The sequence below is a fragment of the Erpetoichthys calabaricus genome, chromosome 2, assembly GCF_900747795.2.
Source record: "Erpetoichthys calabaricus chromosome 2, fErpCal1.3, whole genome shotgun sequence".
Taxonomy (NCBI): Eukaryota; Metazoa; Chordata; class Cladistia; order Polypteriformes; family Polypteridae; genus Erpetoichthys; species Erpetoichthys calabaricus.
Window position 1 is genome coordinate 44,115,450 of NC_041395.2, and position 14,147 is coordinate 44,129,596.

Sequence of the window (14,147 nt, forward strand, 5' to 3'; positions counted from 1 at the left end):
ACTTGTTGAAGTCCCCAGTGTCCCACAGTTCATGGTCCTAGTCCTGCTTTACTCTTCAACACCTTCCCCAACACACAAACCTATCAGACCAGAAACAATTAGGAGGCCTACATGTCCCACACACACTGAGGGTGACCCTCCACCAAAGTGCGTCTCAATGGAGTGGCCTTTGACGCTATTCCTTTCAAGCACCAGGTAAGTGCACCACTGCTATTTACAATAAAAACACCAGTTGCTACCAGCTTGGTGACGCGGCCCATCACAGGACAGCCGTCCACATTTTTGACTTCATGTGTTTCATTGCTGTCAGTGCATTACGTCGAGTACACAGCCATATGACTCCATTGACACCGGCAGTAGAATGCGTCATACTGAAGCACTCGGTGACTTTATACATGGTACTGTCATATGATGTCTCTTTTGCTGCAGGTCTGTATGTGGAATTTCTGCTCTTCTAGATCTGTTAAATGCTGTTACTGTGAAGTGGAAGCGCCCGGGGACGACAGCAGCTTAGCCACAAGGTGGCAGACCACACAAACTCACAGAGTGCGGCCACCAACTGCTGATTAAAAATCGTCTATCCTCAGATGAATCACTCCCATCAGATTTCCAAACCTGCTCTGAAGGCAACATCTGCACAAGAACTGTGGGTCAGGAGCTTCAGGATGAGAGATTCCATGGCTCACAAGCCTAAGGTCACTACATGCATTGCGAAGTGTGGGCTGGAGTGGTGTAAAGGTCGCCACCATTGGGCTGTGGAGCAGTGGTAACATGTTCCCTGGAGTGAGGAGTCGCACCTCGCTATCTGGAAGTGTGAGGGACGAACTTGGGTTCGCCGGATATCAGGAGACCGCTACCTTTCAGACTGTATATTGCCTACTGTAAAGTTTCGGTAGCGTAGGGATGAGTCTGGGGCTGTTTTATGGGTTTGGGCTTGGCCCCTTGTTTCCACTGAAGGGTACTGTTAATGCTCCTTTAAAGCTTGTTTTGAGATCATAGCGGAGTGGGCACATGGCTATTACCATATATACTCGCGGATAAGTGGCTTGATTTTATCATATAATTTTTGGTATTTTATAATGTCAGTTGTATAAATTCAATGTGGAAAACTCATGCTATTAGTACAAGAGATTATGATATGCTGACGCCCACCAGAGAGAGTAACCACGGAACACACAGCCTTTTTTTCTATGTATAGTGCCTACCTGACCACACGGTAATACCCGCACTATTCCAAAGCAACGTTTGCACTGATTTGTGTTTTTTGTATCTCACACCCTCCTAAACCTTGATCGTAAGAACATCCCTTATCCACAATGGAGCGTTCGATCAGAAGAAAATATGAAGCTGGTTTTAAATTAAAAGTCGTTGAAGTAGTGAAAGAAATTGGTAACTGCGCTGCTGCAACAAAACTCGATGTGTCTGAGAAACTGATGCGAGATTGGAGGAGGCAAGAAGATGTTAAAAAAAAAAATTTAAGTGTTGCATTTTTGAACGGGCTTATAAGTCGGGGTCTGATTTTATGATCAATTTTTTGGGTTTCAAGACCTGACTTATATGTGAGTATATACGGTATGCACTCAAATTAGCCATGCGGCGCTGCGAGGCCAGGACATAGGGATCAGTGTCATATGTCCAGTGGCAGTACTCATATTATCATTATGGTCAGCTAAAGTAAATGAAAATCCTGCATGTATTGTTATTTTTTTTTTAGACAGGAATGGCATCACGCATTCCCAAAGGTGCTCCACAACGATCTCACAGTAGGCACACATAAAAGATCTGCACATGGCTGCCACAGCTCTATGATATCATGATGGCTTTGCAAGGCATTATGGGACACTGGGATAAAAAAAAATGTCTGCCTAAGCCACCACAGGATAATTATGAACAAACAAGGTCGCCAACAAATATGATATATTCACTGTGAAAAATGCTTTGGTGAATTTCACTGATCAACACAAGTTGCACGCAGAGCTTTTAGAGTTTTATTTGATTTTGTCAGAGCGTGTTGGAGTGAGTTGCTGGACAAGTCACACTACATGACTGGTGGTCATGGGAGCATAGAAAAGTATATTCTTAAAGTTGATGATTTGTATATATTCAAACAGAAAGTATTATATCCTAATGCCTGCTAGTATAGTGAGGGTTAAACCACAAAAAGCCCTCGCCTGCATAGTTGATTAATTTTCTCTTTGCAGCTCTTGCTGCTGAGCTGATAAAGTTTAGTAAAGGACACTGTGTATGTACTTTGAGAGAGCTAAACAGGCCATTGTTTTAGAAATGCAGCTGCTTAAATCGTCAGCCTTGAGAGATGTTTGGACGTCAAGCGACTTTCATCTGAACAGCACAGTGCATATCTCATATTTGGGTCCTCCTGGTTTCATCTTAAGCTGTGTGTTTGATCAATGAATACGTTTCAGACATCTGCACAGGGTAGGAAGTAATGATGGCAGTTTCGGTCAAGTGATGGACATTAGGTAATAATCTGGAAGAGCCAGAAGGAGGAGAGTATTTTGCCTAAGTGAGAATTGTACTAAATGTAAGCTCACCGAATTTGTTAATGGCTTGTTTCATTTGAATCGAGACTGTGTATGCATCACGCAATACGACTCGATTGTGCCGCCTTCCGGAGACTCCCGTGTACCTTCTTTGAGCAGCGTGTTTCTGCCACATCAGGAGCACACTGGTTATGTACATGGAGGCCACGACTGTTGTGTAGTGTGACATGGCCTTCACTCACATGGGGCCCAGCTAACCATCCAAATGACATTTTTATGCAGATACCTTTCATTTTTCATAATACAACGACCCAATGTGTTTTCAAAGTTAGGCCATCATTGCCAAGTCACATTTCTCAATAAAGATGAAGGTAAAGGAACACAGGAGTCGTTACCTCCCACTTGGAAATACAGTAGTCACTGCGGATGAAGAGAGACTCCATGACCACACTGCCGTTGCTCTAAAAGTGGGCAGTTGAAGTATTCCAGTCACAAGAGGGTGTCATTGTGATGACCTCCAACGGTACAAGAAAATAGAGGACGTTCTGTAGATCATCGCATGCATCCAAGTGTTTAGGTTGAGCTTAGGAATAAAAAAGCTTTGTTTCAAAACAAAAGTAGGAGAACAATTTTTAGAAAAGGTGTTTGCCCTTTGTAACCCTGAGAATGTGGAGGACAGGAGCCATTTTATCTTTTTTGTAAGCTCTGTTATGCTGTTTGTGCTTAGAGGAACGATGCTGGCAAGCCTAACAGATCCCAGGACACTGAAGTTTCTACTTGGTAGTCACTTCCACAAACCCTGTATTCTCCTCGCTCTCCCTCCATTGCCGTCTTCTGTTCACCTCATCAAAGAGTGACTTTGAAAGGAGCCTGGTGAATTTAAAGTCATAGTGGACATTCCTCTTTTAAGGTCTCCTAGCTTATGATTATTCTTTTTTTTTTTTTGTAGGGGTAGGCCCTCAGAGTGTCTTTGAATCATTTCTTCTCACCACTGTTGGCTGACTCAGTTGGGTGGAGAAGCCGACTTTAGGGAACCGAGATCAGTATTGTGATGCAGTCGCCCACCTAGCAGAGTGGCTTCTCTTCATTGCTGGTCACCTCAACCTCCAGGTTGCTTCAACTGAAACATCTCAACAGCTTTTAAATGGTAACAGCTGGTAGTGTGAGAGAATAAAGGGGTAATGTAGTTATTTAGGGGTAATACAGTGATTGGGTATGAAGTGTTTTGGCATGATTTCAACATTCAAATATAGAGTAGCATTTATCTTAGAAGCAGCATGAAGAGACTGCTGAAATGGTTAAGCACAGAGACAGGAATGTTCTTTAAAGGAACTGGCTGATGTCATCTACACAGTAAGAAATTCCATAAAAGGGTAAGAGCTGAGCTTCAGTATTGAAAAGAACAAGGATATAATAAGATGAGACTTTTATTTGGATATTTGAGCTAATGAACCAATCAGAGTAAATGGCATATGATGTGTAAGCATGAATTCAGCTGTCTCCAAATGTGGCTCACTGTCCTTGCTCTGTGACACTCCCTTAACAGACTGCTGTGACGAGGTGCTCCCTCTTTATGAAGAGAAATTAAAGACGCGTGAACAGGCTTCCTCCTGTCTGATTCGGACTCAAAGAGGTTCATTTGTTTCTTTAATATATTTCCAGTTTAATTTTTCTATAGTAGCCTAAAGTCATGTTACTGTTTGAGAGCGCGGAGACACGAATCACCCTTTAGACTGTTAGTTGGGTTCTTTCTCTGAAGTGACACAACAGGGCAGTGTGGAGCCAATCTTGATTAAAATGGTGCTCTGGAGCAAATATTTATGAACTTAAAATATACTGCTCAAAAAATTAAAGGAACACTCTTTAATCAGAGTATAGCATCAAGTCAGTGAAACTTCTGAGGAGAGGGGGTTGTTAATCAATTTCAGCTGCTTTGGTGTTATTGAAATTAACAACAGGTGCACTAGAGGGGCAACAATGAGACGACCCCCAAAACAGGAATGGTTTAACAGGCGGAGGCCACTGACATTTTTCCCTCCTCATCTGTTTTTCAGTAGTTTTGCATTTGGCTATGGTCAGTGTCACTACTTGTAGCATGAGGCGATACCATGACCCTACAGAGGTGGCACAGGTAGTCCAACTTCTCCAGGATGGCACATCAATACATGCCATTGCCAGGTTTGCTGGGTCTCCCAGCACAGTCTCAAGGGCATGAAGGAGATTCCAGGAGACAGGCATTTACTCTAGGAGAGTTGGACAAGGCCGTAGAAGGTCCTTAACCCATCAGCAGGACTGGTATCTGCTCCTTTGGGCAAGGAGGAACAGGATGAGCACTGCCAAAGCCTACAAAATGACCTCCAGCAGGCCACTGGTGTGAATGTCTGTGACCAAACAATCAGAAACAGACTTCATGAGGGTGGCCTGAGGGCCCAACGTCCTCTAGTGGGCCCTGTGCTCATTGTCCAGCACTGTGAAACTCGATTGGCATTTGCCATAGAATACCAGAATTGGCAGGTCCACCGCTGGCGCCCTGTGCTTTTCACAGAGGAGAGCAGGTTCACCCTGAGCACATGACAGACGTGAAAGGGTCTGGAGAAGCCATGGAGAACGTTATGTTGCCTGTAACATCGTTCAGCATGACTGGTTTGGTGGTGGGTCAGTGATGGTCTGGGGAGGCATATCCATGGAGGGACACAAAGACCTTTACAGGCTAGACAACGGCACCTTGACTGCTATTAGGAATCGGGATGAAATCCTTGGACCCATTGTCAGACACTATGCTGGTGCAGTGGGTCCTGGGTCCCTCCTGGTGCACGACAATGCCCGGCTTCATGTGGCGAGAGTATGCAGGCAGTTCCAGGAGGATGAAGGAATTGATACCATTGACTGGCCCCCATGCTCACCTGACCTAAATCCAATAGAACACCTCTGGGACATTATGTTTCAGCCCATCCGATGCTGCCAGGTTGCACCTCAGACTGTCCAGGAGCTCAGTGATGCCCTGGTCCAGATCTGGGAGGAGATCGCCCAGGACACCATCCGTCGTCTCATTAGGAGCATGCTCCGACGTTGTCAGGCATGCATACAAGCACGTGGGGGCCATACAAACTACTGAGTACGATTTTGAGTTGCTGCATTGAAATTTTGCAAAATGGACAAGCCTGCCGCATCATTTTTTCACTTTGATTTTCGGGGTGTCTTTGAATTCAGCCCCCTGTAGGTTGATAATTTTCATTTCCATCAAACAATGTGGTGTCCTTTCATTCCTAACACATTACCCAGTCTGTATCAGTAGAGATAGCCAGCAGGATTATTTTCCCATTGAGATCTGATGTGTTTTCAAAGTGTTCCTTTAATTTTTTTGAACAGTTTATTTACATTTATTCACTTAGTAGTCATTTTTGTCCAAAGTGAATTAAATAAGAGGTCAAACATAATTAAACTGATGCAGTGGAGTGAGAGGGGAGAGTGGTGTGGCAAAGCTGAAGTCAGAAGAGGGTCGCCACTAGAGATCATTTCTTGTTAGTGATGCACTAATATTTTGTATCAACCTTTTGGTGGCTAGGATTTTTGATAATTAGTAATCAATGAGATACCCACCCAGGGGGACGCCATAATAATATGAGATTTGAAAAAGAGATTTTAAGTTGGCTAATTAATTACGTTTTGTCTTACCTTTCTCTGTTGTAGGAGGGGGGTCTCTGACCTTTGGACTTGTATCAAGGTAACTTAAGCAATCTCGTTTTAAGGCTCAGAATAATACAATTTATTAATAAATACTAGGATTATACAAATATGATAACTGCATATATTAGAGGGTCAGCTCAAGTTGGACGGTTGGGAGACGAAGTCAGAGAGGCGAGATTGCGTTGGTTTGGACATGTGAAGAGGAGAGATGCTGGGTATAGTGGGAGAAGGATGTTAAGGATGGAGCTGCAAGGGAAGAGGAAAAGAGGAAGGCCTGAGACAGCAGTTCTCAAACTGTGGGGCGCACACCCCAAGAATCGAAAATATGAAAAATACATCTATTGAAACCAAAACAAATTAATTTAAACTACATTCTGATACTTGAAAAATAAATATAGAGTTAGATAAATGTCAATAAAAGTTAAGTAGGTATAATAAAATATGCATCTATGATATATCATTAATTAAAACAGAACAAATTGGTATTAGTAGGCTCCTTTCAAAAAAACATTAGGGGGGCGCGATTAAAACGGTTATGAAAACCCAGGTCGCAAATACTTAAAGGTTGAGAAACGCTAGCCTAAGAGAAGGTTTATGGATGTGGTGAGAGAGGACATGTTGGTGATGAGTGTGACAGAACAAGATGCAGAGGACAGAAAGATATGGAAGAAGATGATCTGCTGTGGCAACCCCTAACGGGAGCAGCCGAAAGAAGAAGAAGAAGATATACATGTTGACATAAAGGATTGGAAACGGACTAGACAGACAAACTTATAACATACAGGCTGGCTGTTTACTGGTGTTTACAGTTCTACTTTATATTTGCACAGACAACAGAGAAAAGGACTCATTCTGGCCTAAGATTTTGGATGCTGAAGTTCCCTTTTTGAAGTAATGGCCTCTCATCCTTGTCAGACTACTGGCACACAGCTTTGGCTTGACAGACTGGGTCTAAAAGTCTGGTCCACAAAGAGCAGAGTTTGTCAGCTTTGGATCTCCAAGAAACAGCAGCTCATAACTTCTTAGGTTTCAGAAGGTCATTTTGGAGAGTTCCTGCTCCCTGAGAGAATCAATGAACTTCTCTCAACTTGCTATTCTATCCTCTCTTTGCTTCTTCTCATTTACTTTGAGAGATGGGGTGCACGTGTCTTCTAACTGGTGAGTTCTTCTGTCCATCTCAGTTGTCATCCCATTAATTATAGGTCTTTGTCTTTGCTTGAGTCCATGTCATGCTTTCTGGCTCAAAAGGTCTGCAGATGGGCCTCTGGAAAGGTGTCAGTACAACTCTGCTCTTTGTTATCAGATGAAGTGCAGGCAGGACTATAAGCTGGAGCTCAGCATGGGGGAGACGCAGCTCGATGCCAGTATCTCTCTCTACTTTCTTAAACAGGCCTGGTGTGCTACGAAAGCCTGGCAGAAGGGGCAATGCCCACTTTGTCCTACAGCTGATGAAACTGAAATTGTCACAAAGCTGAATAACAGCATCCAGCCAAAAGTCATCTTGCTGTATGAGAGTGCAGTGAGCGCGCAGTTGTTTTAAAACAGAACATTTACACTGAGCACTGCCGTGACTCACAGTTAAAACTAAGGCTTTAATTGAGAGGAGACTTGCTGCTGAATAGCAGGAATGGGTTCGTTTCACTCTGGGTTCTACCTCTTTAGAGTCAACACGGACATTAATGCTTAAAACAGGACGGCATGTGACGGAAGTGTGACACAAAATAGCCCCCTATAGTAAGCAGCATTGATGAGCAACACATAAATATGCTTATTGATCGATATGGAAAATTGCAATTAAAAGTGCTTAGCACATCAAATATACAAGGTCATTTAAATACATTAAGTACAATCTGCCTACAACAGTGGTCTCAAACTCCAGTCCTGGAGGGCCCCAGTGACTGACGCTTTTCTTAATTAGTGAACAGTTTTTGCTGCTAATTAACTCCTTTTCCTTTTTAAGATTTGTTCCTCTGATCATTCCTCTGAATTGCTTGATTTCTTTCCTTAAATGGCACCCAAACAGAAATGAAACGTGAAGTGAGCGAACCAAAAGAAGACCAACTAAGTCAGGGCCTTCAAGTCCAACCAGTTCTGATTAGGCTCTGATTCTTGTTGTTAATTAAACCCGTTCTTTAATTCCGTGGCTTGTTGCTGCTCTCATTGTGCAATAGTAGACATTTCTGAAAGTGTTGATTTTCTCCATTCTAAGAGCACTGGTCAAATGTTTTGAGGACCTGAGCAGATCAACATTCCTGAGACCTTCATCTTTCTTTATTTTCAGATATTGTATGATGGACAGTTTGCTAGTCATGTTTTGGCTCATTTTTGTATCTTATTATTATTTGGCTGCTAATTAAGGAAAAAGAAACAATTAAAGAGGCCAGAGTCTTCAAGAGCAAGTCAATTAAAATTAATTAAGTTAATTAACAGCAAAAACAGGTCATTAATTAAGAAAAGGGTTAGAATGAAAACCTGAAGCTACTGCAGCCCTCCAGGACTACAGAGAGAGTATCAAATGATTTTAGAAACCATGCACAACCATCTCGCCATTCATCGTCTTCAGCGGAGTCTGCCACATGGCAGTTGTCAAAACACTTTTAGTAACTGACCTGTACTTGTGACACACTGAGGCTTTCAACAGTGTCAGAAAGGAAGCACAGATATACACACATAGATGCCGCACTGCCTGCTGCTCTTATTAGCGGCGAGGTGTCTGTGCGCCGGCTGTGCGCTGGCCATACTGAGGCGGTCCAAATCCGCAAGTATGGAGACAGGCAGAGTTCTTATGTTAAAATTGGTTATAACTTTATTTCTCAACTGATTTTCATAAAGTTTATTTTGTTACAATTATAAGACATGTCAGCATATGTATAGCCGGTTTTCCAAATTATGCGGCCTGTTTGTAAAATATTTGTTATTAATGGCTGCAGGAAGCAGTGGCCACAATAAAAATAATAAATACCTAAAATGTTCAGTTTTCTCCAAATAAACATACAGATAATAAGCATACAGATTAGGGAGAGGTTTTGCACAGTACACATAAAATAATACAAAATAAATGAATAAAGTGATAAAAATAAGCATAGCTTGAAATAATATTCTTGTTCCCCCATGTGAAAAGTAATCTTAATTCAACTCCATCAGTACAGAATAATGACATGTCTCAGTTTTGCAGATGTCTGGTGCTGTTCTGATGTTTAGTCCATGACCCACTAGGTGGGCCTTAGTGCAGCCTGCAACACTTACAACGCAGGTCAGGAAATACCCACTACGTCAGTCACAGAATGCCCTCCCACAACCCTAACCTTAACCACAGTGTAACGGGGCATGTGATGGGCATTTGTGACTGGCATTGGAGGCATTTCATCATGATGGGGGCGTTACGTGACTGACCTCATAAGTACTTCGGTCTGCAATTACACTCTGTTGTGACCCATCGCTAGCTTTGCATTATTGTTATTTTTACTGCTGTTGTTAGTTTTATGAAGTTTGCCTCATATTCAAATTGATTTGACAATCTGTGGTTTATCTTGACATGCACTAGTTTATTACGTACTGCTGGTTATTCATTTAGGGTGGTCAGCCTAAATTCTACTTCTCAAATGCCATAAAACAATGTCGAGTAACCTGGACACATCTTATTTATGCTCTATGTCCAATAAATAAATAAAAATGTTTTTAACCTAAACATTAAAATATCACAGTATCATAAAGAAGCTGCCACTAATTCAAAATGTCATTTTCTCTTATTGGAAGCTCAAGTATTAGATCAGCGTGACAGTGACACAGTTTTAGAAACTAAGGTACAAGTTGTCACTGTACCCTGTAGCAGATAGAGGCTTTGTCCACCTCTTGAACCCTCAGGTACCACTCTGATGATCAGGTGAACGTATAAATATTGTTTATTTTATTATTAAACGGTGCACAAAGCACTCTCCACACCACACTATTCATAAACACAATAATTCTCCAATAATAAATCACTCCTCCTCGCCCAGACACTTCGCCCTCCTACCTCCCAGCTCAGCTCAGTGTCTGGGCTTTCCCACAGTCCTTTTATACACCCTGACCCGGAGGTGCCTCTGTTCCAATACCCACAAGTCCGTATTCCTTCCGGGTCAGGGTAAACAGTTCTTTTCTTCACCCCGGGAGCACGTTATTCCTTCCTGACACGTGACCATGACGTACTCCCGGGTTATAGGGCACATAAGAGCCTACTAGCCCCCCTACAGCGACTCCCGGTGGCCCCCAAGGTATCCAGCAGGGCTGTGTATACAAACTACAAAGTCCATGAGGCCCTGCTGGAACTCGGGGCACGATCATGCTGTCCGGAGGGCTTCTCCTGGCGGCCTGGGAGTGAGGGCCGGAGTAAAATGCCGGCAATCCACCACAACCCTCAGGTCATACGCCAACTGTACCACTGGCATGATAATGATATCTGTATCCATCAAATAGCACACAGATGGTTTTTTTTTTTTTTTTTTAAGGGTACATATATTGTACCCAGGCCTGGGTACTGTTGCCATATACCCCGATTATAGATCCCCCACTAACAACACCAGAGTGCACAGTGGAATGTGAAAGGTGAACACGCTGGTCAGGGGTCCAATAATTCCAAGGGAAACAGGCAAGAAATATGGTGGTACCTTCACTGTTTAGCTAAAACAGAAGTGGGAAGGCAGGTGATGTGGCACTGCAACACACCTTCAAATACCCTTGAACAAACACCATCTGTGGAAGGAACTGACTCAGCACACAGCTAACTACATCCCAACACCGTTATTGATAGCTGGCCACTTACAAAACATTTTTAAAAGATAAAATAAAATAGAAGCCACCAGACATGGTCAGAGTCCTGTGGTTTTTGAAAGACATTATGAATGCTCTGGAAAGCATAACTCCTTTGTATTGCTTTTTAATGGGGCTACATAATAATAGGTATTCTGTGTTTGTGCTGAGTGCGTTTCGTTTCATCGTCCCGTTTACTGTCCATTACATGTGCATCAGTGAATGTTGTCCCCGTAAATGAAAAGGGGAAGAATGATGGAGAGAGACCGCAGCACTGAGACGGAAATTACCTGTCAAACTCCTGGAAATTACCTGTCAAACTGCGTATTTAAAAAAAGAGGAGCGAAAGGAAAAAAAATGAAGAGGAGAGGGAGATGGACAGAGAGATAGAGCAGTAGAGCAGAGAAACTAATGGGGAAAAAAAGAAAATTTAACCATTCATTTACTAACTCATTACAGCTTTATTCCACTCCTTGCCTTTTCATCATCTGATTCATCATCACAACAACCAGCACCAAGGAAACCCGGGGTTCGGATTCATCCCAGCAATTGCCAGGACTTTCACGGTGAGTTCGTTTTTTTTTTTGGGAAGGAGCACAATAACATTACAGCCAACATCAATACCGCTGGACTTTATTAACGTTGGACTCATTTATCACCACATTTCAATTGCTGTGTTTAACTAATCTGTGTTTGTATTTGTGTTCCGTGTTTCTATTTATTGTTTAGGAACAAGGGAGGGTTTTTGTAAATATTTATAAATTTTTGTTTTTATATAGTAATCACTGGTGTCATTGGGATAGTGGTGTTTTGGGCGCACATATCTACATTATTGAATATTTGCCTTTTCCATTTACAATATATCCGTGTTTGATTTTACATTCCTGTCTGCTGTTTGCTGGATATTTTGCCGTGTGGGAAAAAAAGTTCAACTTGTAAGGAGTACGGCTTGTTACTAGATCAAGAAGCCTCAGGTTATCCAAGGAATAGTCTTGGTAGTGTAGTGGCCAGTCTGGGTAAGGGGTCAGCCGTTACAGCTTTAGTAATCTGAGCATTCTAAGATGTTCTACCGAGCCAATCCAATATTTATATGTAGAGCAGAGTAGAGGCATTGATATCCAATTGTGTCAAAGAAGAGGAATACAGGGGCATACCTGAAGTTGCTGCCCCAGTGCACAGGCACCATCAATAATACTACTGTTAACATCAATCAACTCCAACCAACAAAGCACACCATCAGCTTTATTAGCGAAGGAGAGCCACTTCAGCCCCAGAAGAGGGTATCCATTGAGAACCCCGCATCTACACAGGACTGGCAGCAGATGGTTGAGAGTCCTTCTGGCATGACCACCTTGAGATCAGATATCTGAATCAACAAGATGGGTAGTCATGTTAGAACTCACTGTTCTCTGAAAAGACAGAATTGAGGACTTGAAGCAGAGGAGAGGGGCCAAGTATGAGGATTTTGTGGCGTAGTGTCATAGTCTGGGGTGGAAGGCACGGGTTTATGCCAGCAAGTCCCTCAGTAAGCCTAGCGTTTTCGGGGAGTAGTGTAATAGAGGTGGTGGAACACTCCTTTGGATAAGGGATCTGCAAAGCTGGTCCTGGCGAGCTGTAGTAGCTACAAGTTTTTGCTTCAAACCAGACTGCGTAATTAGAAGCCTATCCTAGCCAGTAACAGATCTGATCTGATTTTATGGCTTGTTAGCGTTTTCAGTCTGCCACTTCAGGTCATTATCATATCAGAGATTTTTTTTCCTTTCCAATTCAGAGTCTGAAGCGGATGTGTAATTTTCACTTCTTCACTTTTTTATCTTCAGTTCCCTTTCAAATATTTCATTGAACCAGACAGTTCACAATGAATATACACAGGTGTAAATGGAAACAGGATGAAGAACTGCTGGTTCCTTTGTCATTTGCATTTTGGGTTTAGGGCAGCATCTTAAGGTACTACTGATCCTTTGGTTGCATTTCTAGCTAACACGCTCCTCTTCTGTACACACTCACACACATAAATATGTCTGTATTTGGAAAAAAGAACTCCTACCTCTTCAAAAATCAGATTTCGTACTGTTTACAGAAAACATTCCAACTAATTCCTCAACACTATGCTCCAATTTGGCTTCTCACACTTTCCATGAAGTAATCCCAAGACTTGAGGACACACCATGGACTGTTTTGCTTCTAAGTGAACTATTACTTTAAGTTTGAATTATAAATTAAAAATGTTAGGCGTGACATTACCAGCAGTGCAATTACTTCTTTTTTCACCTTTAATTAAAACTTTATGCATTTTGTACAAAACAACACAAAATCAGATGTTACATTCCACATGCTACAGTGATGAGCAGTCAAACATAAAGATTTTTTAAATGTGAGAATACTTTACTGAGGGTCTCCTGCAGAATATCACATGTATTACACCTCCAGCTTTCAATTTTCACTTCCGGAAGCCTAAAAAAAAACCAAAACCAATACATGAAGCACAACATGTACAGCCGTTCATAATTCTTCTCACTGATTAACCCAATCACTGGCCAAAATGCACAGCAACATTAAAAATTTTACAGATAGTCACGTGGTGATGATCATTAAGAAGTCGACTTGTTTCTTGTGCTATTTTGCACTGCACCGATGTACATAGTCAATGTGATCCAAGTATGTGCTTTTTTTTTTTTTTTAAATATAAAAAGTTTTCTAATATACAAACTATTTATCTTCTCTGCATGAATCATGAAATGTTATATGTGAAATTTATAAAACCCACTAAAACTTGAGAGTAAATGATTCTATGCAGGATAGTGTGCATTTAGATGTACAGTTTTAATTCTTGACCACAAATGCTGATATCCAAATTATTACTTGCCAAAATGTAAAAACTATAGAAAGTAAGGATTCATTTAGTTGTCTTCTCAAAATTTTCTTCTTATTGAATTCATAAGAATTACTTCTGAACGCACTGAAATTATGGTATTGATGATTCTGTTTTAGAATTTAACTCTTCTTGTAAAACGGTATTAGACTCAATTGCTCCGCTCAAGATACGCTGTTATAAGGGAAGACCTGCTCCCTGGCTAAATGAAACTACACGATTGCTACGCCACGCCTGTCGAACTGCGGAACGGCTTTGGATAAAAGATGGACTGATTGTTTCTAAACAGATTTTTAGGA

At 41.9% G+C, this 14,147-nt stretch overlaps 1 protein-coding gene across 1 annotated transcript in view; it reads right to left on the reverse strand.

Moving 5' to 3' along the window:
- Positions 1-13,231: 13,231 nt before the first annotated feature.
- Positions 13,232-14,147, reverse strand: part of ngdn (neuroguidin, EIF4E binding protein) — a 35,762-nt gene continuing 34,846 nt past the window's right edge. Inside the window, exon 11 of the mRNA XM_028793678.2 lies at positions 13,232-13,430. Within this exon, the coding sequence (XP_028649511.1) occupies positions 13,417-13,430 (14 nt within the window). The 3' untranslated portion in view covers positions 13,232-13,416. The remainder of the gene's footprint in view (positions 13,431-14,147) is intronic.